The sequence below is a fragment of the Chiloscyllium punctatum genome, chromosome 10 (genome assembly GCF_047496795.1).
Source record: "Chiloscyllium punctatum isolate Juve2018m chromosome 10, sChiPun1.3, whole genome shotgun sequence".
Taxonomy (NCBI): domain Eukaryota; kingdom Metazoa; phylum Chordata; class Chondrichthyes; order Orectolobiformes; family Hemiscylliidae; genus Chiloscyllium; species Chiloscyllium punctatum.
This window is the reverse complement of record NC_092748.1, coordinates 56,709,981-56,735,957: the sequence shown is the minus strand read 5'-3', so window position 1 is coordinate 56,735,957 and position 25,977 is coordinate 56,709,981. Positions and strand designations below refer to the sequence as shown.

At 39.9% G+C, this 25,977-nt stretch overlaps 1 protein-coding gene across 6 annotated transcripts in view; it reads left to right on the top strand.

Moving 5' to 3' along the window:
- The window catches only part of LOC140482180 (mitogen-activated protein kinase kinase kinase 20-like), a 140,430-nt gene that overhangs the window by 85,087 nt on the left and 29,366 nt on the right, over window positions 1-25,977 (top strand). For all 6 annotated transcript variants that reach the window (XM_072579203.1, XM_072579208.1, XM_072579207.1 and 3 more), the window contains exons 12-16: window positions 9,233-9,277; window positions 9,832-9,862; window positions 9,953-10,092; window positions 12,191-12,253; window positions 20,862-20,954. In XM_072579203.1, coding sequence (XP_072435304.1) covers window positions 9,233-9,277; window positions 9,832-9,862; window positions 9,953-10,092; window positions 12,191-12,253; window positions 20,862-20,954 — 372 coding nt within the window. The remainder of the gene's footprint in view (window positions 1-9,232; window positions 9,278-9,831; window positions 9,863-9,952; window positions 10,093-12,190; window positions 12,254-20,861; window positions 20,955-25,977) is intronic.

Here is a 25,977-nt window from a genome sequence, read left to right as displayed (position 1 = left end):
TGCTGGAATTAAAGTTAGGTTTTATTGTCACGTACTCAAGTACAGGAGTAGTGACAAATGTCTAAAGTCACCATTTTCAGTGACACCTCAGGTACATAGGTGCCTAGGTACAAAATCTTAAGTATAACTTATAAAAGTAAAGAAATAAGGTTTAAAATTCAGCATGACAGACCTTCTAAAGCAGACAAAGAGAGAGAAAAAATAAAAGCAGACAGAGCAAACAAGTCTGCACTGGACTTCAACTTGGGTTCTCAGGAGCTGGGTTTCATCTGGAAGCTGGAAGTCCGCGTTGGTTTACTGCATGTGATTTTAGGAGAAAGTTAAGCCAGGATGACCTTGCAATCTCACATTAGCAATTAGAGCACTCTGGCCATTTAATAAGAAATTACAGAGTTTAATGGGGGGATAAAATAGGAGTAATATGAACACTGGCTTCTTTGTCACTCATGATTCATTCATTGCTCTCTACATATGGTTAATCAAAGGTATAATCAAAACCATATTTAATCTACTAGTATCTCCGATGTTTAAAGTATCTTAACAGATCTTCCACTTAAATTAACTTTAAAAAGGGGTTGTTTCAGTTTCCAGATTCTTAATACAACCTGCCAAAATTTCTGATATTTGCATTCTTCAGAAGAGTTCAGTAACCTAGTCAAGACTATGTCGACAGCATCTCATTCCTGAAGTCAAAACTGGAGTTGTGCACCTTTCTACTTTCTCTCTCTTTGCCCTTAGGCTTCCAATTGTAATTAAAATTCGAAGTGCTCAAAATATGCATGTGAAACATATTTAGTTGTGCAGCAGGAAAGCTTCTCATTGGTGAAATATGGAGTAAGCTGACATCATTAGAATGCGAATTAGACAGTGAAAAGTGTACAAAGTCATCATTTCTGGTGCCATCTTAGGTACAAAAGGTGCCTAGATACAAATTTTAGTATAAGTTAGAAAAATACAGAAGTAAAGTTAAAAGTTCAGCACTACAGTCCTTCTAAAGCAGAGAAAGAGAGAAAACAAAAGTAGATGGACCAGACATGTGTGTGCTAGTTTACTGTTTAAAAGAATGTTAAGCTAGGATGACCTTGGGATCTCGCATAAGCAATTAGACTGCCCTGGTCTGAAGATGGCGGTGGAGTAGCAGCACAGCGTGCAGGCTCCTGCCTGGAGTTCATCTGCTCCATCCGCTTTTACATTTGTTTGCTCTTCTCTCACTGTTTGAAAATCCTTTCTGGAATCTACTCACCTTCCGTGGAGCAAGCAAGTCCGACATAGTGGAGAGTGAGATCCCTGGCATCTGTGGCTGCAATGAGAACAGGCAGGAAGTAGATTAAGTTTGCCACAGTCTGAAGGTGAGGTCCCCCTCAGGGGAGGTATGGAGGTGAGACCCCCCTCAGGAGCAGTATGGAGACGAGACACCTCCTCAGGGGTGGTGTGGAGGTGAGACCCCCCGTCAGGGGCGGTGTGGAGGTGAGACCCTCCCTCCGGGGCGGGGGTGTGGAGACGAGACACCCCCTCAGGGGTAGTGTGGAGGTGAGACCCCCCCTCAGGGGCGGTATGGAAGTGAGACCTCCCCCCTCAAGGGCGGTGTAGAGATGAGACACCCCTAAGGGGTAAAGTGGAGGTGAGACACCCCCCCTCCCCCCCCCCCCCCCCCCCCCGGTCAGGGGCGGTGTTGAAGTGAGACGTCCCCCCCCTCAGGGGTGGTGTGGAAGTGAGACCCCCCCTCTCAGAGGCGGTGTGGAGGTGAGACCACCCCTCTGGGGCAGTATGGAGACGAGACCCCCATCAGGGGTAGTGTGGAGGTGAGACACCCCTGGCAGGGGTGGTGTGGAAGTGAAACCCCCCCCTCAGGGGCGGTGTGGAAGTGAAACCCCCCCCCCCTCAGGGGCGGTGTGGAAGTGAAACCCCCCCCCTCAGGGGCGGTGTGGAAGTGAAACCCCCCCCCTCAGGGGCGGTGTGGAAGTGAGACCCCCCCCCTCAGGGGCGGTGTGGAAGTGAACCCCCCCCCCCTCAGGGGCGGTGTGGAAGTGAAACCCCCCCCCTCAGGGGCGGTGTGGAAGTGAGACCCCCCCCCTCAGGGGCGGTGTGGAAGTGAAACCCCCCCTCAGGGGCGGTGTGGAAGTGAAACCCCCCCCCCCCTCAGGGGCGGTGTGGAAGTGAAACCCCCCCCCTCAGGGGCGGTGTGGAAGTGAGACCCCCCCCCTCAGGGGCGGTGTGGAAGTGAAACCCCCCCTCAGGGGCGGTGTGGAAGTGAAACCCCCCCTCAGGGGCGGTGTGGAAGTGAGACCCTTCTCAGGGGCAGTATGGAGACAAGACCACCCTCAGGGGCAGTGTGGAGGTGAGACCCCTCCCTCAGGGGCGGTGTGAAGACGAGACCCCCCTGAGGGGCAGTGTGGAAGTGAGACCACCCCTCGGGGCAGTGTGGAGACAAGAACCCCCCTCAGGGGAAGTGTGGAGGTGAGACACTCCCATTCCCCCCCCCCCCAGGGGCGGTGTGGAGATGAGACCCCCCTCAGGGTTGGTATGGAGGTGAGACCCACCCCCTCAGGGGCAATGTGGAGACAAGAACCCCCCTCAGGGGAAGTGTGGAGGTGAGACACTCCCATTCCCCCCCCCCCCCAGGGGCGGTGTGGAGATGAGACCCCCCTCAGGGTTGGTATGGAGGTGAGACCCACCCCCTCAGGGGCAATGTGGAGGCGAGACCCCCGTCAGGGGCAGTGTGGAGGTGAGCCCCCCCCCCCCCCCCTTAGGGGCAGTGTGGAGGCGAAGCCCTCTGGGAATGGTGTGGAGGCAAGGCTCACCCCCCACTTCTGGGGTGGGGGATTCAGTGTGGAGGCAAGGGACCCCCCCACTCAGAGGTCTGGTATGGATGCTGGAAACACTGCAATTCTGGACTTGTTTTTACTTCTTGGTTTTTCTAATTTATTCCTGAGATTTTGTACCTCGGTACCTTGTACTTAAGATGGCACCATAAGTAGCGACTTTGTAAACATTTCACTGCACTCATGTGAGCACATGTGACAATGAATCTAACTGACATTGCATCTACATGTAGCCTATTGAAGAATCTCCTGAACAAACTGGTGGTTTTGTATCACAGCTGCAACTTTCTCCTCAATTCTGTTTCCATTAACATAAGATTTCAGAGCACAAAGGTGGCGTGGATACTTTTGCAATCCCTGTTTATTGATTATGCATATTAATGCCAAGTGCTGTACCCACCATTTTGTGGGACATGTCTGAACTTGCAAGATTAGCTGGCCCTCCCTTCTGTGTATTGTGATACTGACCCTACCTTTCATATCCTAATTTTGACTGACTAACCATACCACCTCACCCAGGACACCAGGACCTTCCCACTCCTTCAGACCCCCAATCTTCCCCCCACCTTTTGTCCTCCTCTAGATCCAGTTCCTAACCTTCCATGCCTTGGATCCCACTCCACAACCCCCTTCACCATTGACTCCTCCTTTCCAGTCCTGATTCTCCATGCAGCAGTCCATTCTCTTGCTCCCCTACATTGTGCCTAAACCAGGAAAACTACTGAGTTCACATACAATAGTACAAATCCAGCAGATGCGCATAAACTTCAGACGAAACTGTGAACCAAGCACCTTGAAAATCTAGTGCAATGCCGACTTTGCCCTGAAGATTGGACTTTAAGTTGTTTCACATTAATGAATATTCATACAATGCAAATAAATTTTTTAAAATGAATCCCTGCCACAGGCTGGTGTAATGCTAAAAGGCCACAAACACACCACTTAATTTTATCTATGTATCTCAACATGCCATCCTGAAATCAAAATTTTGCATCCTACCTAACTCAGTCATTTCCACACTTTAAGTAATCTAATCTAATCTAATCCATATGCCATTTTAGCCTGAACATATAGATTCCAGAAAATCTCCTCATCCTAGTTTAAACTCAGAAAAATCTCTCCTATTGTATTTCGTTACAAATGCAAAGATAATACTTAGCTGTTACCCAATTTAAATCCAGCAAAATGGAAATGAAAGTATCAATAACAAATGGATTTGGATATGTATTCTCAGATTCTTAAATGATTAATGCAATTGTTTTATCATTTAGGTTCTCGATAATTGAATATGATTTGCACACCTCGCCTGGCTCCATTTTGGGATTAACTTCTCTTATGAAAAAATAAATCTTCTTGTACCTTTTCTGCTATAGATTATTTGCACAGAATTGTTCATGTTAACTTGTCCTCTACAGCAGCTAACCATGCTAACAACAGAATTGTTTTAACGTGCCTCCTCATATTCTTTGTCTTAAGATGTGTGCAAATCAGTACAATCAGTATCAAGGAGGTTAAAGTGAGGACTGCAGATGCTGGAGATCAGAGCTGAAAAAGTGTTGCTGGAAAAGCGCAGCAGGTCAGGCAGCATCCAAGGAGCAGGAGAATCGACGTTTCGGGCATGAGCCCTTCTTCTGCTCCTTGGATGCTGCCTGACCTGCTGCGCTTTTCCAGCAACACTTTTTCAGCCACAATCAGTATCAAAACAACTATCTCAAATCAAAGTAAATATTTTAGGTTCAATGAATGTAATTGGTGTTGTCCCTTCTAGTAGTCCATTTTTTTCATTAGAAATAATGGTGACTTGGACCAATCTTTGCAACATCAAAAATGATTCAAATGACATCTGTGTATATGGTGTCTTTAATGAACATCCAAAGCACCTCTATTTAAAATTGACAAAATATTTCAGTTGCAACATTTTTACTACAATTCCCAGTGTTGTAAGAACAAAATAAAATAGTGCATTCATTTTGTTATCTTAGTACTAATTAAATTAAGTAAAGGTGGACCATTAAGTATCAGTGGTCAGTGTGGAAAACTTCATAGATGAGAGTGCCACCTACTGGAAATAACATGTTTATCACAAGTGAACGGAGAAAAAAACATCAATTTTTCCATATTTAAGTTTAATTTCAGCTTAGCTCCCTCATTACTTAATGTAACACTGACCTGTTCAGAACAGAATCTTCAATTCACCTCCTGGTCTTTGCTGTGATTTATTTTTATCAGTTAGCAGTCCAAGTGCTTTCTGTGCCTTAGAAGATATTATCCAGGTTTCCTTCTAACTGTTTGCTATGACCATCTCAAAATGTTGCACAAAAGGGCAACCAGGCAAAAAGTACAACAAGGCCAAAGGAAATATTAGGACAGGTGCTTAAAAGTTTAGTCAAAAGCTATGTTTTAAGGATCATCTTAAAGGAAGAGGTGGAAAACTTTAGGAGAGGATGCCAACGGTCAAGGCCTAGACAGGAAATGACATAACCATCATTGGGACGAGAGGCCATAGTGGTGGATATCAGAATCACAAAGGGTTGTAGAGCTGGAGGAGTCATGGTATTGGGAGGGGGATCGATGGGTTTAGAGAAAGGGTGAATCCCAAATATCTAGGTCCGCATAATAGTTCACATATATGCATATATGTATGCAATTAATTGGATGACTAGAGTCCCCATGGATGTATGCCACAATGTGAAGGATAAAAAGAAACTGATAATAATTGATCTTTTTTCCTTCACAAACTTGTTTATTCACTGTTAATGAAGTATTTTTGGAGTGTGGATGCGTAATTATCATTGCATATTATCAAACACATAAAGTGCATTTTTTATACTGTGTAGTTTTGCTTCTGTGTTTGCAAATATTGATAATTCAATTTACCTAGTATAGCTAATTATTACTCGTCCTATTTATTTCTGAATACCGTTCACTCTTTTTAGATAGCCATCACCAGAGTGGCATTTTAGGGACAGCAGGCAAAGATTTTCAACACTACTGACTAAACCTATCTTTTTTTTTACACTGCTGAGCATGGTTGAAAGCAAGTTAAAGCTAACGTCAGCTTGCCACATATGTTCCTGCAGTTTATTTTGGGTTACTAAATTCCAACTTGAGCAGCATAGTACGTCAACTATGGATTTCAAAGAAAGACAATTCTAATTTATTTATGGGAAGGTGGAAGAATATTTATTACCATGACCTGGCTGCTGCCCATTGGAGTTTTCACAGAAGCTAGCAAATGAAATGATTGCAAAATCTGCTCACCAACCATTAATTTATTTATTCAGACAAAACCAAAATTTGGATTCAGAAGATATATTGTAAGACATACTGGCATGTGTTGCATTTTTATTATTTAGTGTATGGTATCTCTAATCTTTCAATATTATAATTTCTAAAGAATACAAAACAAGTCTCTGTTTGCATGTTTAGTAGATTTTGATTTACCTCAGTGTTTCCATATTATAATAATTTCCATATTATAAATTACTATTATACTTGAGACAAATTTAAAGGCAAGTATTGAGGAAATAAGAAGTGATAGATTGAAGAGAAGATGCTATCTGTATTTATATAAATGATAGTTAGGTATTTAACATAAAATGTTAACGTTATCTCACAATACAGCATAACTTACAATGCAAAACATTGCGGCAGAAAGAGTTTTGTCCTTCAGTGAAGACATGCACCATATCATAACAGTACAAGACTTTTATGTTTTATGACACCTATGAATGCAATGTGAATAATACATTTTCTCTGTCCTTTGTTATTTTCCCCTGCTTCTTTAACCCATCTAGGGTGAATAAGAAATCAATTTTTCTGCCAAGGTGTGCAAGTCCATTTTTATATTTTAAAAGTATGTACATCACAAAAACTCAATTTTCTAAATGAAAACAAGAAAAAGATTATTGCAAGTACTGTATTTGGTTCAGCAGGACTGCATAATTACCTGTTGTCATTTTAACCACAAACATTGAAAACCAACACTTGCATTTCTTAACTTTCAAAATATTCCATAATTTCAAATAAATCTCACCATTGTATCTAAAACTCTTATACAGGATAAGTTAAATTGTACAAACCTGCTTGGTGAGAGGGTGGCTTTAACAATAGCACAAACTTGAGGCCGACCTTTGTAAATCACTTGCAGTTTTGACATTTGAATTAGAAGGCCAATCGCAATTGTGTATTAAGGAGGGTTTTTTCCCCTAATTCTCTCTTGTGAGTGATGTAACTGTTGATTAATTAAGAATTAAGTTAAATTACCAAAGTGCCATACTGATTATAATGTTAACTTTTTTTTTAGACTTTGCATTTGGGAATTATTCACTAAAGGTTCTGAGCATTGAATTTGTGTGCACTTTTAAACAATTCCAAATTAATAGTTGGTGAAAAATGTTCAGGCAAGTTTCTAAATATTAACAGTATTAAAATCACTGAAAATAATATTTTCTGCACATGAGTTTCCACCATCAAGATTGATTATTAGAGGTATTTTTTCTGTCATTGAGAAAAGTTTTGTTCTAGAAATTGCTAAATTACTTATTTAAATGTAAAATTGCTATAGTCTTACCAGACTATAGAGATGACTGGTGGGGGTTTAACCTGAGGGTCACTATACCTAAGATGACAAGTGCAGGAATTGAACCCATACTGCTCGCATCACTGTGCATCACAAATAAGGCAGCCAACCAACTGAACTAAGTGACACCTTATTACTACCTTAACTAAAGTGATAGTATTATGTTTTGTACTAAAGTTTCTTTGATTAGATTAGATTCCGTACAGTATGGAAACAGGCCCTTCGGCCCGACAAGTCCACACCAACCCTCCAAAGAGCAAACCACCCAGACCCACTCCCCTACATTTACCTCTGACTAATATATCTAACGCTATGGGCAATTTAGCATGGCCAATTCACCTAACCTACACATCTTTGGATTGTGGGAGGAAACCGGAGGAAACTCACGCAGACACGGGGAGAATGTGCAGACTCCATGCAGACAGTCGCCTGAGGTGGAAATTGAACCCGGGTCCCTGGTGCTGTAAGGCAACAATGCTATCCATTTAGCCACCATATGGAGTTGGTGTATGGATTTAAATGTTACTAAAACTTAAACAATGTTGTATCTTACTTAATTTTAACACAATTATAGTTACAAATTTGGATGTACAATAAATGAAAATCAATACCATGGCACTAAGATAAAAGAAGATCGGTGAATTTTTAAAGACAATGCTGTACATGAATGCTATATCATCGAATAATGCATATGAATTATGATTACAAAGTAGTGCCATTAAATAGAAATAAAATTATGTAGCTTTTAAATTCTGATGTTATTGTGAAAGAGATTATTACCCCCAGATACTTTACTGAAGCTATCCAACACAAAACATCTATTTGCATGTTTAGGTTAACCCCATTATAGTTGCAATAGATGTTTGAATTTCTAATCATTACTAGGTAATGTGATCAGAACCTTTTGGAGACCAGAGCACTGTAAAATGAAAATCCAGTTCATAAGAATGAGCAACTTTTCTATTTGGAAAATATTAAGATGTAATTGTCTGAAGTGGTTCGGCATCTCTTTTAGTGTAGTATAAGTTCTACATCCGGGACGCAGATTAGAATTCTAATACTGACCAACATTCACATCTAGCTACCTAACATCTGCAGTTGCCCACTCCTCAGGTCTGTTCTTGGGATTGTCTCTCTGTATCAATCTATTTCGCTTCAGCAGTCATGTTGGAATTTTTGTAATGTACAATGCATTCCTCTTATTAATGAAGAAAAAATAGTGTTGAAATGTGTGACTTCAAACTTAAACAGTGCTACCCAGTTATAAGAGGAAGGTGTGGGATGAAGAGAGCTAAAAAAGGAGGAACTACAATGATGATGAAAAACAGTGTTCTTCTTTAGAATGTTATCACAGTTACCAACTGTGATATTAAAATGAACATCAATACCATGAAATTCCATCCCAATGTCTAAATTAGAATTTCAAACTACTGCAGTGAATTTACTCAGCAGATGCAGGAAACTCGAATTTCCTCACAATTAGAGTGCAAGAACTGACTTGCACTTTAAAAGCTGAGCAAGATTATGATGGTGGCAGATACATGAAGGTTTGACAGCCCGCTCTGATCTGTTTGAGATCCTGGCACAAAATCTCTGCCAACATGATTTTTTTCACAAAACAAGGCTATTATGACAGGTGATAATCAGAAATACATATGCATGGGATTCAGCACTTTCAATAAAGATAATAAATGGCCTTGTTGCATAAAGTACTGTTAAAAAAATCACATCACCAATTTTGTTTCACATGTAAGTTCTCATTTCTAACCATTTTATCTATTTGAACATGATCATATTGTAATGTCTATACTTCGCTTTTGTCATACAGTTGCTGCCATCCTTAGATATATATTCTTGGACAGAAGAGGATGTGGTAAGTATATGGTTCAATCTTTCAATTTAAAATTTTGATGTATTATAACATTAAGTTCAATAATATAGGACAAAGACTATTAAGATTAACAGATAACTAGACTAGTTAGGAATATAATTTATCATAACAAGGTTTAAATATTTTTTCAGCAAGGAAGATATGTAAAACTAAACATGTAATGTCCAAAGTTATGCAGCTTAGGTGGATTGACCAAGCAAAAATTGACCGTTGTGTCCAGGGATATGTGGACTAGGTGGATTAGCCACTGTAAATGTCAGGATACAGTATGGGGCTGGGGCTGGGTTAGATGCTCTTCAATGGGTCAGTGCGGATTCAATGGGCTGAATGGCTTCTTTCCACATGGTAGGCAACTGTTTCTTAACTTTCCAATAAATATTTCTTCTATGGCAATTTTTTTTAGTTGGTATTAACATTCGATATTTATCTATGCTCACCAGTACTTGGAGTTGCAGAATAGGGGTATACAAAATTAGAAATTATTTTTTTTTCCTGTCCTATATTTTAATTGCATTCATTTTATTTCTTTTGTGCAGTATTTTTGGATACAACAACTATTAGATAAAGGTAATAAAAGTTGCTATCTGTTTGCATTACTTATTGGAGTTTTGGCTAATTTTGCTGCTGGTATTTAGTTTTGTTATTTTGTGATCATAGGTGACACAGATTGTTGCCAGAAAGGTTATGCTGAATTGTTTAAAAGTCATCACATCACTGGAAGAAGGCTACTTTTGCTAGCAGAACAAGATATGAAAGATATGGGAATACAATCCAAAGGACATATCATTCATTTAAAGGTATTAAAGTAAGAAAGATCAGATGTGAAATGACAAGTATTTCAAGCAAAAAAACTGTCTAGGCAATGCTTCAGAAACTTGAACTATAGACATATTAAATTGGTAAATATCCCCAATCACCAGGTAATGGAGGCCAAGAATTAGAAGTCTTTTTCTCTTTGATGTCTATACCAGAACCGAGTACTTTAGTATTTTCTATTTGTATTTCACACTTCCAACATTCATGCTTTATTACAGGAACAAAGCTATATGAATAGGCCTTTCAGGTTATTCGACTTGCCCTGCCATTCTGGATTTGTGTGATCAACTCCTCAGTGCCATTTTCCTTCACTGTCGCCATTCCCCACATCCCTTAATGTCATTAGTCTCTAGAAACATAACAATTTCTGTCTTGAACTAGCTTGGTTATTGAGTGTTCAAGGTCCTCTGGAGTAGAGAATTCCAGAGATTCAACATCATCTTGAGTGAAAAAAATTCTCTTCATCTCAGTCTTTATTGAATTACTCCTTCTTCTGTGATTGTGACTTACCGTCAGGAAAAACATCCCTTCTATTTCGACTCTGACATGCCCTGTAAAAAAAACTTTGTAAACTTTGATGAGATCTCCTCTCATTCTTCAAAACTTTGGAGAATATAGGCCCAGTTTTCTCAATGCCTCCTAATAAGACAACCCTGCCATCACAGGGATTACTCTGGTGGGCTTCCATTGCACTCCCTCTGTGGCAAGAACATCCATCCTTAGATAAGAAGACCAAAGTGTACCCAGTATTTCAGGTGAGATCTCACCAAGGCTCCATATAACAGTAGCAAGACAATTTCTGTACTTGTATACCCTTGAAATAAATGCCAGCATACCATTTAGCTTTCTAATTGTTTGCTGCAATTGCATGCTAGATTTAGTGATGTAACTTGTAGATAATCCTTTGGACATCCATTGTTCCCAAACTCTCTCAATTTACGAAATATTCTGCTTTTCAATTTGTTGTCCCAAAGTGAACTATTTCACATTTATTTACAGTATATCCCAGCTGCCTGTTGAAGCCCATTTACTTAGCCTGTCCAAGTCTTCATGATGTCTTCTTGCACCTACCTCATAACTTACGATTTTCACCAGTTTAGGGTCATCAACAAAATTAGAAAAAATATAAACAGTCCCTACATCCATGTAATTTAAATAGATTTGACATCTATGGACCAAGCACCGATGCTTGCAGTACCCCACAAATAACAGCTTGCTATTCTGAGAATGATCTATTTATTCCTATTCTCTGCTTTCTATTTATTAACCAATTCTCAATCCATATTACCCCTAGTCAGATGCATTCCAAATTTGTTTACTAACATCCTGTTTAGAAATTTAAACTCCTTCCAAAAATCCAAATACACTACATCCACTGGTTTTCTTTTGTCTATGAAATTAATAAAATGTTCACAAAAACTCCAACAACTTTGTCAAACAGAGTTTCATTTTCATAAATCCATGTTGACTCTGCCTAATTTTGCCATTCTTTTCTAAACATTCAGTTATCATATTGTCTTTTAAACGTTCTCTTACCATTTAAGTTTCTTTATTAATTCCCTAAATATATTCTGCAAAAACATTGCTGTGTGGAATGTTTAGTTGTACAGTTTTCTGAAAAAACTGAATGTTGGTGTTTCAGTTTCTGGCTTTACCCTGCTCACTGCAAAAAAAACATCTTTGATATCAACAGAGGGAAAATAGGTTTCCAAATATATGTTAGGAGAAAATTCATTGCAATTTGGAATTCAGAGGAAATGCATTTTGTAGCAAGATGCAGAATGAATAAAATGTTTTGCTACACGTATTTATGTATTCTCTGTCGGAATAACAAGATAGGCTGAATAGCCTAATCCTGTCCTTATGTATCATTATATAAAAATAAAATGATTAAAATAGCTTAAAAAAGAAATATTCATTTCTGAAGGATAAGAAGCTGCAGTAGTCAAAACTATTTGAACTACATCTAAAATATTTTCTGGTAAATTGACATGTTGACTGTTAGCATGTAGGTGAAAGTTGTTGAAAAGATGGAAGAGATTTCCTGCTGTTAACAGACCAATCTGTGCTCTCTTTCAGACTGAAATTGAAAAACTGACCCTTGACTACTTGAATCTATTTCACTTTCCTCCCTTAATCAAGGTAGGCAAAGAAAAGTAGCGTTATTTTCAAGTACAGTGTATCTATTGTATTTTTTGCAGGCTTTACCAATTTTGTGTATGGAGCTTCATTGGTCATGATGCATTCTGGATCATTTGTGATTCCTTTGCTTTTCTTTAACTTAAAATGCAGCTCTGTATTATTTTTAAAATATTAATGAAAAAATGTCATATGCAAAAGACTGACAGAAGCCTTATCACAACATGCATGCTATGGATCTATTAAGCACCTGCTGATAAGCTATAAATATATTTTGAATTATTAGTTCCAAACTGTGAAGGTTTTCATATTTTGTACAGAATAATGTTGATTACTTGATCATGTTGGTCAGAGCTATAAGGGAATATAAAACCACTGTCTATGGTTTAAGATTTGTGTAGCACCCAGTGAACCTGACCACAAAACTAGCAAGCAATGAAATAAGCTAATTATTATGCTCTGTGGTATAAAATTGATATAAGTTGTAACTGGCAGCTGTGCAATGTCTTTTTGCCATGTTTCAGTTATTCACTAAATCTGCTGGCCCTGACGTAATCTTTATATGTAACATGTACAATAATCAACTGATTGTATGTAAATGGAATTGAAACTGAAGATTTGGAAGAAGATACTTACTTTTATAAATGGAAATACAGTACCTTCTCCACGTCTACTCTGTCCAGGCCTCTCAGAATTCTTCAAGTTTCAATGACATCTCCCCTCAAAATTCTAAACTCAATTGAGTACAGACCCAGAATCTTCAACTGCTCCTCATATGACAAGTTCTTCATCCCAGGATCAATCTTGTAAGCTTCCTCTGAACTCCCTTGGAGGCTAGCACATCCTTCCTTAGATACGGAGCCAAAACTGCTCATAATAATGCATGCAGTCTGGTTCATAATATTGCAAGCAATCTGACCAGAGTCTTACATAGCCTCAGCAGTACATCTCTGCTTTTACGTTCTAGTCCTTTCAAAATCAATGCTAACATTGCATTTGATATCCTAACTGCCAACTGAACGTGCATGTCAGACTTAAGAGAATCCTGAATAAGGACTTCAAATTTCTGAAGCTTTTCGCCATTTAGAAAATAATCTAATCCTGTATTGCTCCTACCAAAGTGCATAATCTCACACTTTCCCACATTGTATTCCATCTCCCTCTTCTTTACCCACTATCCTAGCATGTCTAAGACCATCTGCAGTCTCCCCATCTCCTCAACACTACCTGTCCTTCCACCTATCTTTGGGTAATCTGAAAGTTTAGCATTAAAGCCGATTTGTCCAGATTGTTAATGTATAATGTGATATTGTGATCCTAACACAGATGCCAACACTAGTCACCAGCTGCCATCCTGAAAAAGACCTCTTTATCCCCACTCTCTGCCTTCTGCCAGTCAGCCAATCCTCTATCCTTGCTGTACCTTACCCCTAACACCATGGGCTGTTATCTTACTTAGCATCCTCCTACACAGCATCTTGTCAAAGGCTTTCTAGAAATCCAAATGGATCATGTTCCTTGGCTCTCCTTTGTCTCACTCATCATTACCTCCTCAAAGAATACTAACAGAATTGTCAGCTGTGACCTCCTCTTGAGCAAGCAGTGCTGACTCAGGCTATCTTACCAAGCACTTTCATGTACTCTGCAATCTCATCCTTAATAATGGACTCTAAAATCTTACCATCGACCAAGATCAGGCTAAATTGCCTATAGTTTTCTGTCTTCTGCTTCCCTCCCTTCTTAGACAGGGGTATTTAATTAGCCATTTTCCAGTCCTTTGAAAGTTTGCACATTCTTCCCGTGTCTGCGTGGGTTTCCTTCAGGTGCTCCAGTTTTCTCCCAAGATCCAAAGATGTGCAGGTCAGGTGAATTAGCTATGATAAATTGCCCATAGTGTTAAGTGCATTAGTCAGGGGTAAATATAGGGTAGGGGAATGGATCTGGGTGGGTTACTGTTCGGAGGGTCAGTGTGAACTTGTTGGGCCAAAGGGCCTATTTCCATACTGTCGGGAATCTAATCTAATCAAATCTTCCCAGACTCCAGTGATTCCTGAAATATCACCACTAGAAACTCCACTACCTCCTTCAGAACACTGGGGTGTAGCCCATTTGGTCTGAATGATTTATCTGCCTTTAGACCTTCCAGCACCTTTGTCCTTCGTGAAGGCCATTACACTCACCTCTGCTCTCTGACTCTCTTGAGGTTCTAGTGTGCTACTGGTTTCTTCCACTGTACTTAGTCAGATCCTCTGCAATTTCTTTGTTCCCAGTTAGAATTTTTCCTGCCGCATTTTTTGTGGTCCGATGTCCACTCTTGTCTCTCTTACTTCTATGTATCTAAAGAACTTTTGCCATCTTCTGTTTTATTACAAGGTAATTTATACTTCAATTTCATCTTCTCTCCCTTTATTGCTTTTTTAGTTGTCCTCTGCTAGTTTTTAAAGGCTTCCCACTAATCTTCACTACATTATCTTTTGCTTTTATCATGTCCCTGACTTTCCTTTATCAGCCATGATTGCCTCTCATAAGTATGTTTCTTCTTCCTTGGGATGAATTTCTGCTGTGCCTCCCAAATTACCCCCAGAAACCCCTGCCATTGCTGCTCAGCCATGTTTCCTGCTTGGATCCCCTTCCAATCAACTCTGGCCAGTTCCTCCCTCATGTCTTCGTAGTTATTTTCAGTCTTGGAACAAATAGTGGGTTTTTTTTATTTCAGGACTTTTGATCTTAGCTCTGTTCTGTAAATCCTTTCACCGCGATAGGGTCTTATATCTGTTAGTTATACGTTTTTCTGCTAACTTAGTTTCCTATATCATTATCTAATGAAACTTGAATCATGTTTGTGTCCATCCTGGAGGACATCAGCTCTCTTGAAACTGGTACTTTCTTCCTTGTAGTATCCTAGATTTCTGGATCAAGCAATCACTTTCTAATTGACAGAGGTATTATCTGTTTGCAGTAGTCAAGCCAGTTTATTCTCCATGACATGCCTCCTATCTGTACACATTTTTCTGTTTCCAATGAAGTCAAATGTGGCCTACATGCCTCGAGTTGTTGTTCATATTGGAACTTTTCAGTGTCCTATTATACTTGTATGTGAAGTAAACATTTTCAGAATCTCAGTCATGTTACTGAAAGATTGCTGCTCACAAATCAATGTTTCTCTTACTGGCATTGAATGTTCTGTGATAGAAAACAGGATTGAACATTTTCATCAATCCTGTGAAGCTTGACTTCCTCAGTGTTGATAATGTTAAATATTTCCCTTGTGCCAACATCAGTAATCTCACTAGATTTGATCATCTATTTGGGTTGCATCATGAGTCTGGAAAGCCCAATAAAGTCTTCTACTGATATAAAAGCAAAATACTGCAGAGGTTGGAGCTCTGAAATAAAAACAGAATGCTCTGAAGAAACTCAGCAGGTCTAGCAGCATCTGTGGAGAGAGAAACAGAGTTAATGTTTTGAGTCAAATATGACCCTTCATTAGAACTTGAGATTCTGAAAAGGAATCATTTGGGACTTGAAATGTTGACTGTTTCCCTCTCCACAGATGCTGCCAAATCTAATGAACTACTTAAGCATTTTCTGCTTTTATTACTGAAGTCTTCTACTGCTTAGTCAATAATAGTTTGTTCCTGGTCTAATGTTTGGTCAGTTGTTTGCATCTCTAAAAGGTTGTCAGTCTCCTCGAACTCTTCTAATGAAACTTCAGGTCAAGATGTGTGCAGGTTCAAAGTGAAAATGTACACTTTTGTAACTATCCAATATGAGTTATATTATCATGTGACTTGCAACATTCCTGTGCTTCTGACAGTTATTCCACCTGTACCATGTCCTCATATCTTTATGGACTTGAACTTTTACATCTTCAGCCATGGTAACTGATTGGACAGAAACACTTGTCCCTTCATCTCATACAAAATCAACAGAATGAACATGAACAAGTTCTGTCTCTTCTTTCTCTTCCAGATTAGCTAATTTCCCTAGGAATGCCTCAGGTACCTTTGTCAACAGAGGTACCTTGTTTAATGCAGGTATCTTTTCTATTAACAGTGGGTGTCCTAATCTGTAGACCTGTTACATGTGTGATCACTTGCTCTTGGACTGCTCTACAATTGTGAAGAAGAACAAAGAAAATTACAGCACAGGAACAGGTCCTTTGGCCCTCCAAGCCTGTGCTGATCCAGATCCTCTATCTAAACCTTCCATCTATTTTCTAAGGATTTGTATCCCTTTGTTCCCTGCCCATTCATGTATCTGTCTAGATACATCTTAAATGATGCTATCATTCCTGCCCCTACCACCTCCACTGGCAACACGTTCCAGGCACCCACCACCATCTGCATGGAGCACTTTCCATGCATATCTCTCCTAAACTTTTCCCCTCTCACTTTTAACTCATGGCCCCTAGTAATTCCCCTCCACTCTGGAAAAAAGTTTCTTGCTATCCACCCTGTCTACACCTCTCATGATTTTGTAGATCTCAATCAGGTCCCCCTCAACCTCCTTTCCAATGAAAATAATCCTAATCTACTCAACCTCTCCTCATAGCTAGCACCCTCCATACCAGGCAACATCTTGGTGAACCTCCTCTGCACCCTCTGCAAAGTACCCACATCCTTTTGGTAATGTGGCGACCAGAACTGTATGCAGTATTCCAAATATGGCCAAACCAGAGTCTTATACAACTGTAACATGACATGCTAACTCTTGTACTCAATACCCCATCTGATGAAGGAGGGCATGTCTTATGCCTTGGCCACTCTACTGACCTGCATTGCCACCTTCAGGGAACAATGGACCTGAACACCCATAAATTTTACCAGGATTTTTCCATTTTCTGCATAGTTCACTCTTGAATTGTGTCTCATTATAGAATCATAGAGATGTACAGCATGGAAACAGACCATTCGGTCCAACACGTTCATGCCGACCAGTTATCCCAACCCAATCTAGACCCACCTGCCAGCTCCCTGTCCATATCCCTCCAAACCCTTCCTATTCATACACCCATCCAAATGCCTCTTAAATGTTGGAATTGTACCAGCCTCTACCACATCCTCTAGCAGCTCATTCCATACACATGCCACCCTCTTTTATAACTTTCCCCTCTCACCCTAAACCTATGCCCTCTAGTTCTGGACTCCCCGACGCCAGGGAAAAGACTTTGTCTATTTATCCTATCCACGCCCCTCATAATCTTGTAAACCTCTGTAAGGTCACCTCTCAGCCTCCAATGCTCCAGGGAAAATAGCCCCAGCCTGTTCACCCTCTCCCTATAGCTCAGATCCTCCAATCCTGGCAACATCCTTGTAAATCTTTTCTGAACCCTTTCAAGTTTCACAACATCTTTCCGATAGGAAGCAGACCAAAATTGCGCGCAGTATTCCAACAGTGGCCTAACCAATGTCCTGTACAGCCGCAACATGACCTCCCAACTCCTGTACTCAATACTCTGACCAATAAAGGAAAGCATACCAAACGCCATCTTCACTATCCTATTTACCTGCAATTCCACTCTGAAGGAGCTACGAACCTGCACTCCAAGGTCTCTTTGTTCAGCAACGCTCCCTAGGACCTTACCATTAAGTGTACAAGTCCTGCTAAGGTTTGCTTTCCCAAAATACAGCACCTTGCATTTATCTGAATTAAGCTCCATCTGCCACTTCTCAGCCCATTGGCCCATCTGGTCCAGATTCTGTTGTAATCTGAGGTAACCCTCTTCGCTGTCCACTACACCTCCAATTTTGGTGTCATCTGCAAACTTACTAACTGTACCTCTTATGCCCACATCCAAATCATTTATGTAAATGACAAAAAGTAGAGGCCCCAGCACCGATCCTTGGTCACAGACCTCCAGTCTGAAAAACAACCCTCCACAACCACCCTCTGTCTTCTACCTTTGAGCCAGTTCTGTATCCAAATGGCTAGTTCTCCCTGTACTTAATCTGCATATTTTCCAAAAGTTTTGCAAATATTGCATTTCTGAGTGATTTCTGGGCATTGTCTGTGCATGTGAGGTCTTAATTTTGGACAGCAGTGGCACTGTTTATAGCATCAAGTGATTGCCTTGCTGTCTATGTAGTGTTATCACGCTTATGTAGAGTGTCCATACTGTATGAAGTGAATAGGTGCACTTGATCTTCTTCTTTCAGAATTTGTCCATGAGTCCTTCTGGTTTCTATGTCCACTTAAGTTTCGGTTGATAACTCCCAGAATATTGATGCTGGGACTTCAGTGACAGTAATGCTGCCAATGACAAAAGGAAACTGTTGGATTCTCTCTTGTTGGGGATGCCACTTGGGTGCCACAGAATTAAGTCAACACATTAGTATTAGTGAATCATTTAATGGAAAAATAAACAGAAAAATAATATTAAGACTTTAGATACAATTTAAAACATCGTAGCTGAGAGTTGCAAATCAACATAGAAACAGGAGTAAGTCATTCAGTCCTTTCAGTTGTTCTGCCGTTTATGCCTTGAGGTAATGGTTAATCTGAAACCCACTCTATATACCCACTTTTGCTCCATATACCTTAGTACTTTTGACTAACAAAATCTATTCAACCATTTCCAATTCTACCCCCACCCAGGTGTAAAAGCCAGCATTCCATTGTCCTTTTTGATTATTTTCTGAATTTGTTTATGACCTTTCAGTGATGTGTTCTTGGATCCCAAGATATATTTGGACCTGCACTTCAACCTCTTCGCCAACAAGGAAGTACTCTTATCTACTTAGGAAGTAAATTAGTGAAGTACCTCAGATTTTACTAGATTGAAATCCATTTCCATCAGTGCTATTTACAATGCTGTCTACCTTGTGGCATTGACAAATTTGGACATGTGGATTGCTGCCCCATCTTCTGTGTCATTAATATATAAGGTGAATAGTAAGGCCAAACACAGATACTTAAAGGATATCACTCCTAATTAAAGTACCTTCACATCATTCCTATGTTCTTGCCTCCTTTTGCTCAGCCAATTTCTAACCAAGACAATTCTTTCACATCTGTAAGCTTCAACATTAGCGAGCAGTCATTTATAAGAAACCTTCTCAAATGCCTTTTGGAAATTCATTGAAATGACATTCATAGACATTCTCTGGCCCTGTGCTAGTGGCTCTTGAATCCAGCAACTGCGTTGCTATATTATTTCCAGGTTTTATGACCAATTAGTATGATGACTGGCCGTGAGAGGTGAATCTCAATTCTAGTATTTATAGGATTACTCCAAATATTAAGTTTGATGGATCTTGGAGTTAGGAGAAATACAGAAGGAATTGACAGAAAGGATTCCATATGCTCAAAGGCTGTTTTTTGTTTTAAAAACTTCCCTAGAGGTGATGTTAAGGACTATAGGGGCTTAGAGGGAGACATCCTTTGGAGAGATACTCTTTCCTTAGTATTCCAGCAGAGGTAGTGCAGGGAATTTGACAGGTCCTCAGAGGGGATCATTCACTCATAAGGCACACCATCTCAGGGCTCAAACAGGCCAGGCACTGTGCAGTTCCTTAGTTTGAAGAACTTTACCCTTCTTTACTTAAATTAATATTAACTGGTAAGGTGTTTAATTGGGTTTTCATCTTGAGTTACACATTTCACAAGTGAGGAACATAGGAAATAGAAGCAGGAATAAACCATTCGGCCCTTGACGCCACTCCGTCATTCTAGGTCTTGATTGATCTTCTACGTCAATGCCATTTTCTACACTATCCTCATTTCCCCTGATACTTTTTAACATCTTGCAATCTCTTGATCTCTATCTTGAATATGCTCAATGACTGAGCGCCCACAACCATCTCAGATAGGGAATTGCAAAGACACATCCCCCAACTATACACAATATTCCAGCTGCAGTATCACAAGTCAGCATGTATATACAAGTCAGCATGACTTCCTTAATACTGTATTAAAGCTTTCTTGCAGTAGGAGGTAGGATACCAACTATGTGTGTTAGCTTTCAGTGACTTCTACATAAGGACACACACATCCCTTTGGACATCAACATATCCCAATCTCTCACCATTGTCATCAGTATTAAAGTCAAAAACAAAATTTCTGCCTCAGTTTCTGTATAGTTTCAATACTTCAGGTGTGTCAAATGAGCATTCAATACCAACCACTGTCACTATGTGCTTAGGTAAATAGCTGCCATATCATCATATTTTGAGTGAGTCTACAGGACTTAATGGTCTAAAGGTTTTAGAGGAACGCCATTTGGTAATCTATTGAAAAGGAGCTCTTTCCTTGAAAAAATGTGTAATTTATTCCATGATAGTAACCAGGTGGAAGCTACCTTAGTGAAATAGACATGGTTACTAATACTATTGGGAAACCTTAGATGGCAATTCTGTCCCCTTCAAGATTCAGAAATGTTCTGCCTTTCCCACTCAAATCCTTATTGACATCATCAGGTTGGGTGGAGCTTAATTCAGTCTTCAGCATTAACCCTTTCAGAACCATTAACTTATACAATAATTGTAATTCTTTGCAGATTTGTTTGCTAATGCTGCTGTATGTTAGAATGCTAAAATACCTACTGCTCTTGTATAACTAAAAAAGTTTGTTTGAAAAGCCAAATATGAATTATTAAACAATTTCTTTGAAGGATGAGGATTCTGAGGAGGATGATTTTGGAGAAAAAGTACTGAATCTGGATCTGCTTTTCGGTTATCATTTAAAACCAGGCAGAGGATCTCAGGTAAATTGCTTCTGAATATAATTTATGTTGTTCTCTATTCGTTCTGTATAATTTGTTCATTTGTGGGATGAGGGCGTTACTGGCCAGGCCAGAATTAGTGGCCCATCCCTAATTGCCAACAGAGAAGTTAAGAGTCATCCACATTGCTGCGAATCTGGAGTCAAATGTAGGCCAGACCAGGAAAGGATGGCAGTTTCCTTCCCTAAAGGGGATTAGTGAACCAGATGTTTTTTTTTCTGACAACCAACAATGGATTCATGGTCATCACTGACTCTTAATTCCAGATTTTTCTTTTCATTGAATTCAAATTCCACCATCTGCCATGGCAGGATTCGAGCCCAGGTCCCCAACAGATTATCTGGGTCTCCTGATTAACAGTCCACCAATAATATTGCTAGGCCATTCCCTTAAATATGTCAGGTCTAGGAACTTTTGCTGGAGTTTCAACCTTAATACAGATTTCCTGAAAGATAGGAAGTACTATTAGTGTGAGAAAATGCTGAGAATTTATTCCCAGCAGAGATGTAGTAGTTGCTAGATGCCCCAAATAAAAAGATCTTACTATTGACCTTAGTGAGGCATTTTTGTTGCTTGCTAAAGCAAATCTATCCAGCAAGCCAACAAATTGACTAAACCCCACTTACCCACCATCAGTTGATTTGAATAATTATTCATAGATTAGATTAGATTACTTACAGTGTGCAAACAAGCCCTTCGGCCCAACACCGACCCTCCGAACAGCAACCCACCTAGACCCATTCCCCTCCATTTACCCCTTCACCTAACACTACAGGCAATTTAGCATGGCCAATTCACCTAACATGCACATCTTTGGACTGTGGGAAGAAACCAGAGGACCCAGAGAAAACCCACGCAGACACAGGGAGAATGTGCAAACTCCACACAGACAGTTGCCTGAGGGGGGAATTGAACCCGGGTCACTGGCGCTGTGCTAACCATTGTGCCACCGTGCCACCCATAAGTTTGTTTTACACCTTTGACCTTGGAAGCCAGTCTAATATGAGAAGTGGAAAATTTGGTCATCAGATCCAAATTAAAGAAGTATCTATTTTGGGGGGGATGAATATCATCTCTGCTTTTATTCCTTCAACATTCACAGTAAATACTTAGCAGCTTAGGTTAAGAATGACATGGATGAGGACCATAAGGCATAAATCATGTGAAAAGAAACCTAATGCAGAAGAAAAGTCTCAAAGCAAATATTGGATTTTTGCAACAACCAATCACTGCCTTGGTAACCAAGTACACTTGCAGCCACGTGAGGTTGGAACACGTGATTTTGTCCCATTTGAAACTTCAGGCGCTGTACACCATTCTTGGCAAAGGATGATAAACAGGCTTTTTGTTCCATACACTAACTACAGCATCTGATAACTGATGCATAGAGTTAGCAGACTCAGGCGTGTTTTATACTTGGATCGGAGACCACCTAAGATTGCCAGGTACAGTATGTTTTGTGTTCTTGTGGTGCAGTGGTGGTGTATCTCTGCCTGGATCAGAAGGCCCAGGTTCAAGTCCTACCTGCTTCAGAAGTTAGTTTAGTGACAATCTCAACTTATATTTTTCTTTAAATCGAGGATACCTCAAGTAATTTATATAAGAAGCTTGATTTGTGATGTACAATAATATACTGATACCTAGATTGTTCACATATTTGACATTGTGCACATGCTTCTTCATCTTGCAGCTGTTTGAGACTGTCTTTCAGTGTATCTAACAAGATGGTGCATCTCAAAATCAGAGTTACACATGGAGAAATATACGTTCTGTTTAAATGTGGGTTGGGAAAGCACATATTTCCAAGTAGTACTGATGCTATCTTTGGACTTGTCTATGCAGGTAATAACCAGTTTGCGCAATCAGTCTCAAGTGCAAGCAGACCATAAACTAAATATGCTTCTCAAATTCTTTCTTGACTTTTGGCTATTCTTAAGAGGGTGCAGAGGAAATTTACCAGAATAGTTCCTGTTTGGAATGGTTGTAACTTCAAAGTTAAGTTGGAGAAGCTGGTTTGTTTTGCTTGGAACATAAGACATCAAGGGAATTTTATAGAGGTGTACAAAATTCATGACAGGTTTAGATAAGATAATCAATAAAAAATTATACTCATTAGCAGATGATAGGAGACACAGATTTAAGGTTTTGGACTGGATTGTGAATTAGATTTTGTGAATTCGATTTTAATTTTTTGTGTACTCAAGTACAGGAGTACAGTGAAAAGTGTAAAATGTCATCATTCCTGGAGCCATCTTGGATATGAAGGTGCCAGATACAAAATCTTAGGTATAAGGTAGAAAAATAAAGAAATACGGTGATAGTTCAACATTACAGTCCTTCTTAAGTGCTTAGCCTTTGGTCTAGATTCAGGCACTTCCACCCTGTGCAGAGACCAACATCAACAGGAAGCAGTCGGCCAACCTTGAGTCCCTTCGCTTGTTACTGGACCAATCACAGCAATGCAGTTGCCATGGGGCACCTGCACTGGGCCCAAACGCACCTCTGCTTCCCCCACCAGGAACACTCTCTCGACTTCCTCCTCCTCCACTGCTCCCGCCAGGAGCACAAACTCGCTTCTCTCCGCTGCTAGTGAGGAGAACATTCCATCAGATGTGCTGGACACCTTGGAGCCGTCAAAGCTTCTACAGAAGGTAAATAAGGTTAAAGTAAGAAAAGAAAGCAGAGGAAGAAAGAAACAAGGTAAAAGCGGACAGAGTAGATGAGCTCCAGACAGGAGCCCGTACACTGTTCTGCCACTCTATGGCCATCTCCAGGTGATTGGAGATGCAAGAGGGATGTGAGGAAGAACATTTTTTTTACAAAGCAAGTGGCAGTGAACTGGAGCTCGCTACCATGAGAGAGGTGGAAGTGCACACAATAAATGCCTTCAAAAAGAAATTGAATGGATATTTGGGGGAAATTGCTGAGCCACAGAGATTGAATAGGGGAATGGGATTAACTGGATTGGTCTACAAAGTGCTGGCATAAGCAAAATGGGCCAAATACCCTTCTGTATTGTAATGAGTTTATGACTGTGTATCAGTTCAAATTCAAAAGAAATAACCATTCTAACAGCAAAGCCTATTGTAAAGCACAATGAAAACTCCCTGAATGGTGGCGATCAGAAGTAAAATGACAAGGTAAAATTAAACTTAAAAAAAAGTGAAAATGAACTGGTAGATTTCTGATGAAGAGAGAAATAGAACAGTAATGGGAAACATTGGAAATAATCAGGAGAATGCAGGAGAAATATATTTCACTCATAAACAAAAACAAACCAATCATAATATGCTGTCAATGTATGACGGAAAAGGCACCGAACAAGTACAGCTTTTGTCATAATAGAGGAAAGGTTTGCAAAAAGGACTTCAAAATGATTACAAATAAGTCAAACATTCAGTTAGAAAGGCCAAGTGAATCTATAAACTAACTTAGCAAGGAGCTTAAAAAGAAATACTAAGCTATTCTGCCGACACATAAGTAACAAATGAAAAGTCAAAGTAGACAGAACAGTGCAAAGGATTACAGTTGATGATTTCATGATAATTACTCTGAAATGACAGAAATATTCAATAGTTACTGGTGTTTACCAGAGACCAACATGGCAGTCCTGACATTAGAATGAGAAATCAAAAAGATATTAAGATAGCAAAGTGGTTAAGGCTAAATAATTGATCAGTTAAAATGAGTAAGGATAAGATTACCAGTCTAGATGGATTGCACTTGTCGATCTTAAAACCAGGGAAGGGATATCAGAAAAACCATTATAAATAGAAAAATTAATTAGTAATGGAAAAGACTGACTGGAGAAGACTGCTGACGTTTTTGTACTTTAAAAGGGGATAGAACAAAGGAACTATAGACCAATTCGTTTAAAATTGGTGGGGAGGAAGTATAATGGGATTTTTACTTAGAAATGCAATAGATTAACATTGAGAAACAAAAAGAAAATCATAGTAGTCAGAATGGATTTTAATAAAGGGAGATCAGTTTGCTCATCCTTCTCTGAAAGGTAACAAAAATCGTAGATTAAGTGAATGCAGTTGACCTAACACATTTAGGTGGGCGGCACGGTGGCACAGTGGTTAGCACTGCTGCCTCACAGCAGCAGAGACCCAGGTTCAATTCCCCCCTCAGGCGACTCTCTGTGTGGAGTTTGCACATTCTCCCCGTGTCTGCGTGGGTTTCCTCCGGGTGCTCCGGTTTCCTCCCACAGTCCAAAGATGTGCAGGTTAGGTGAATTGGCCAAGTTAAATAGTGTTAGGTGAAGGGGTAAATGTAGGGAAATGGGTCTGGGTGGGTTGCGCTTCGGCGGGTCGGTGTGGACTTGTTGGGCCGAAGGGCCTGTTTCCACACTGTAAGTAATTAATTTAGATTTCAAAATGACTCCCATTAGAGTACAGTACAGCAGAGTAGACTTAATATTAAGGTCAGATTATTTGGAGTCATGGGACAAGTAGCAGAATTGGACAGTGTTATGTTATATTCTACAGCCAGCATATTTTTAAGAGGCACAGAGGGCTAAATCTGAGTAGATAAGGTCAATGCTTTTGATATAGGCTCTTTGGATTTCAGCAAGGCTTTTGATAAGGTTCCACATGAAAGTCTCATAACAAGGGTAAGAGCCCAGATCCAATGAAACTTGGCAAAATAGATGCAAAATTATGTGACAGAACTCAGAGGGTGATGGTTGAGTGGTGTCGTACTGACTAAAAATCTGTGCCCAGTGAGGTCCCACTGTATTTGATCAGTATTGGAGCCCTTGCTGCTTGTGATTTATATAAATGATTTAGACTTGAATGTAGGAGGGTTGATCGATAAATTTGCCAATGATATAAAAATTGGGTGGTAAATAAGGGAGTATAGCCTTAGATTATAGGAGAATGTAGGTAGGCTAATCAGTAGCAAATGGAATTCAGTCTGAATAAATATGAGGTGATGCATTTGGGCAGCACAAACAAGGCAAAGGAATAGGGGATGACAAATGGTAACACCCTGAGAAATT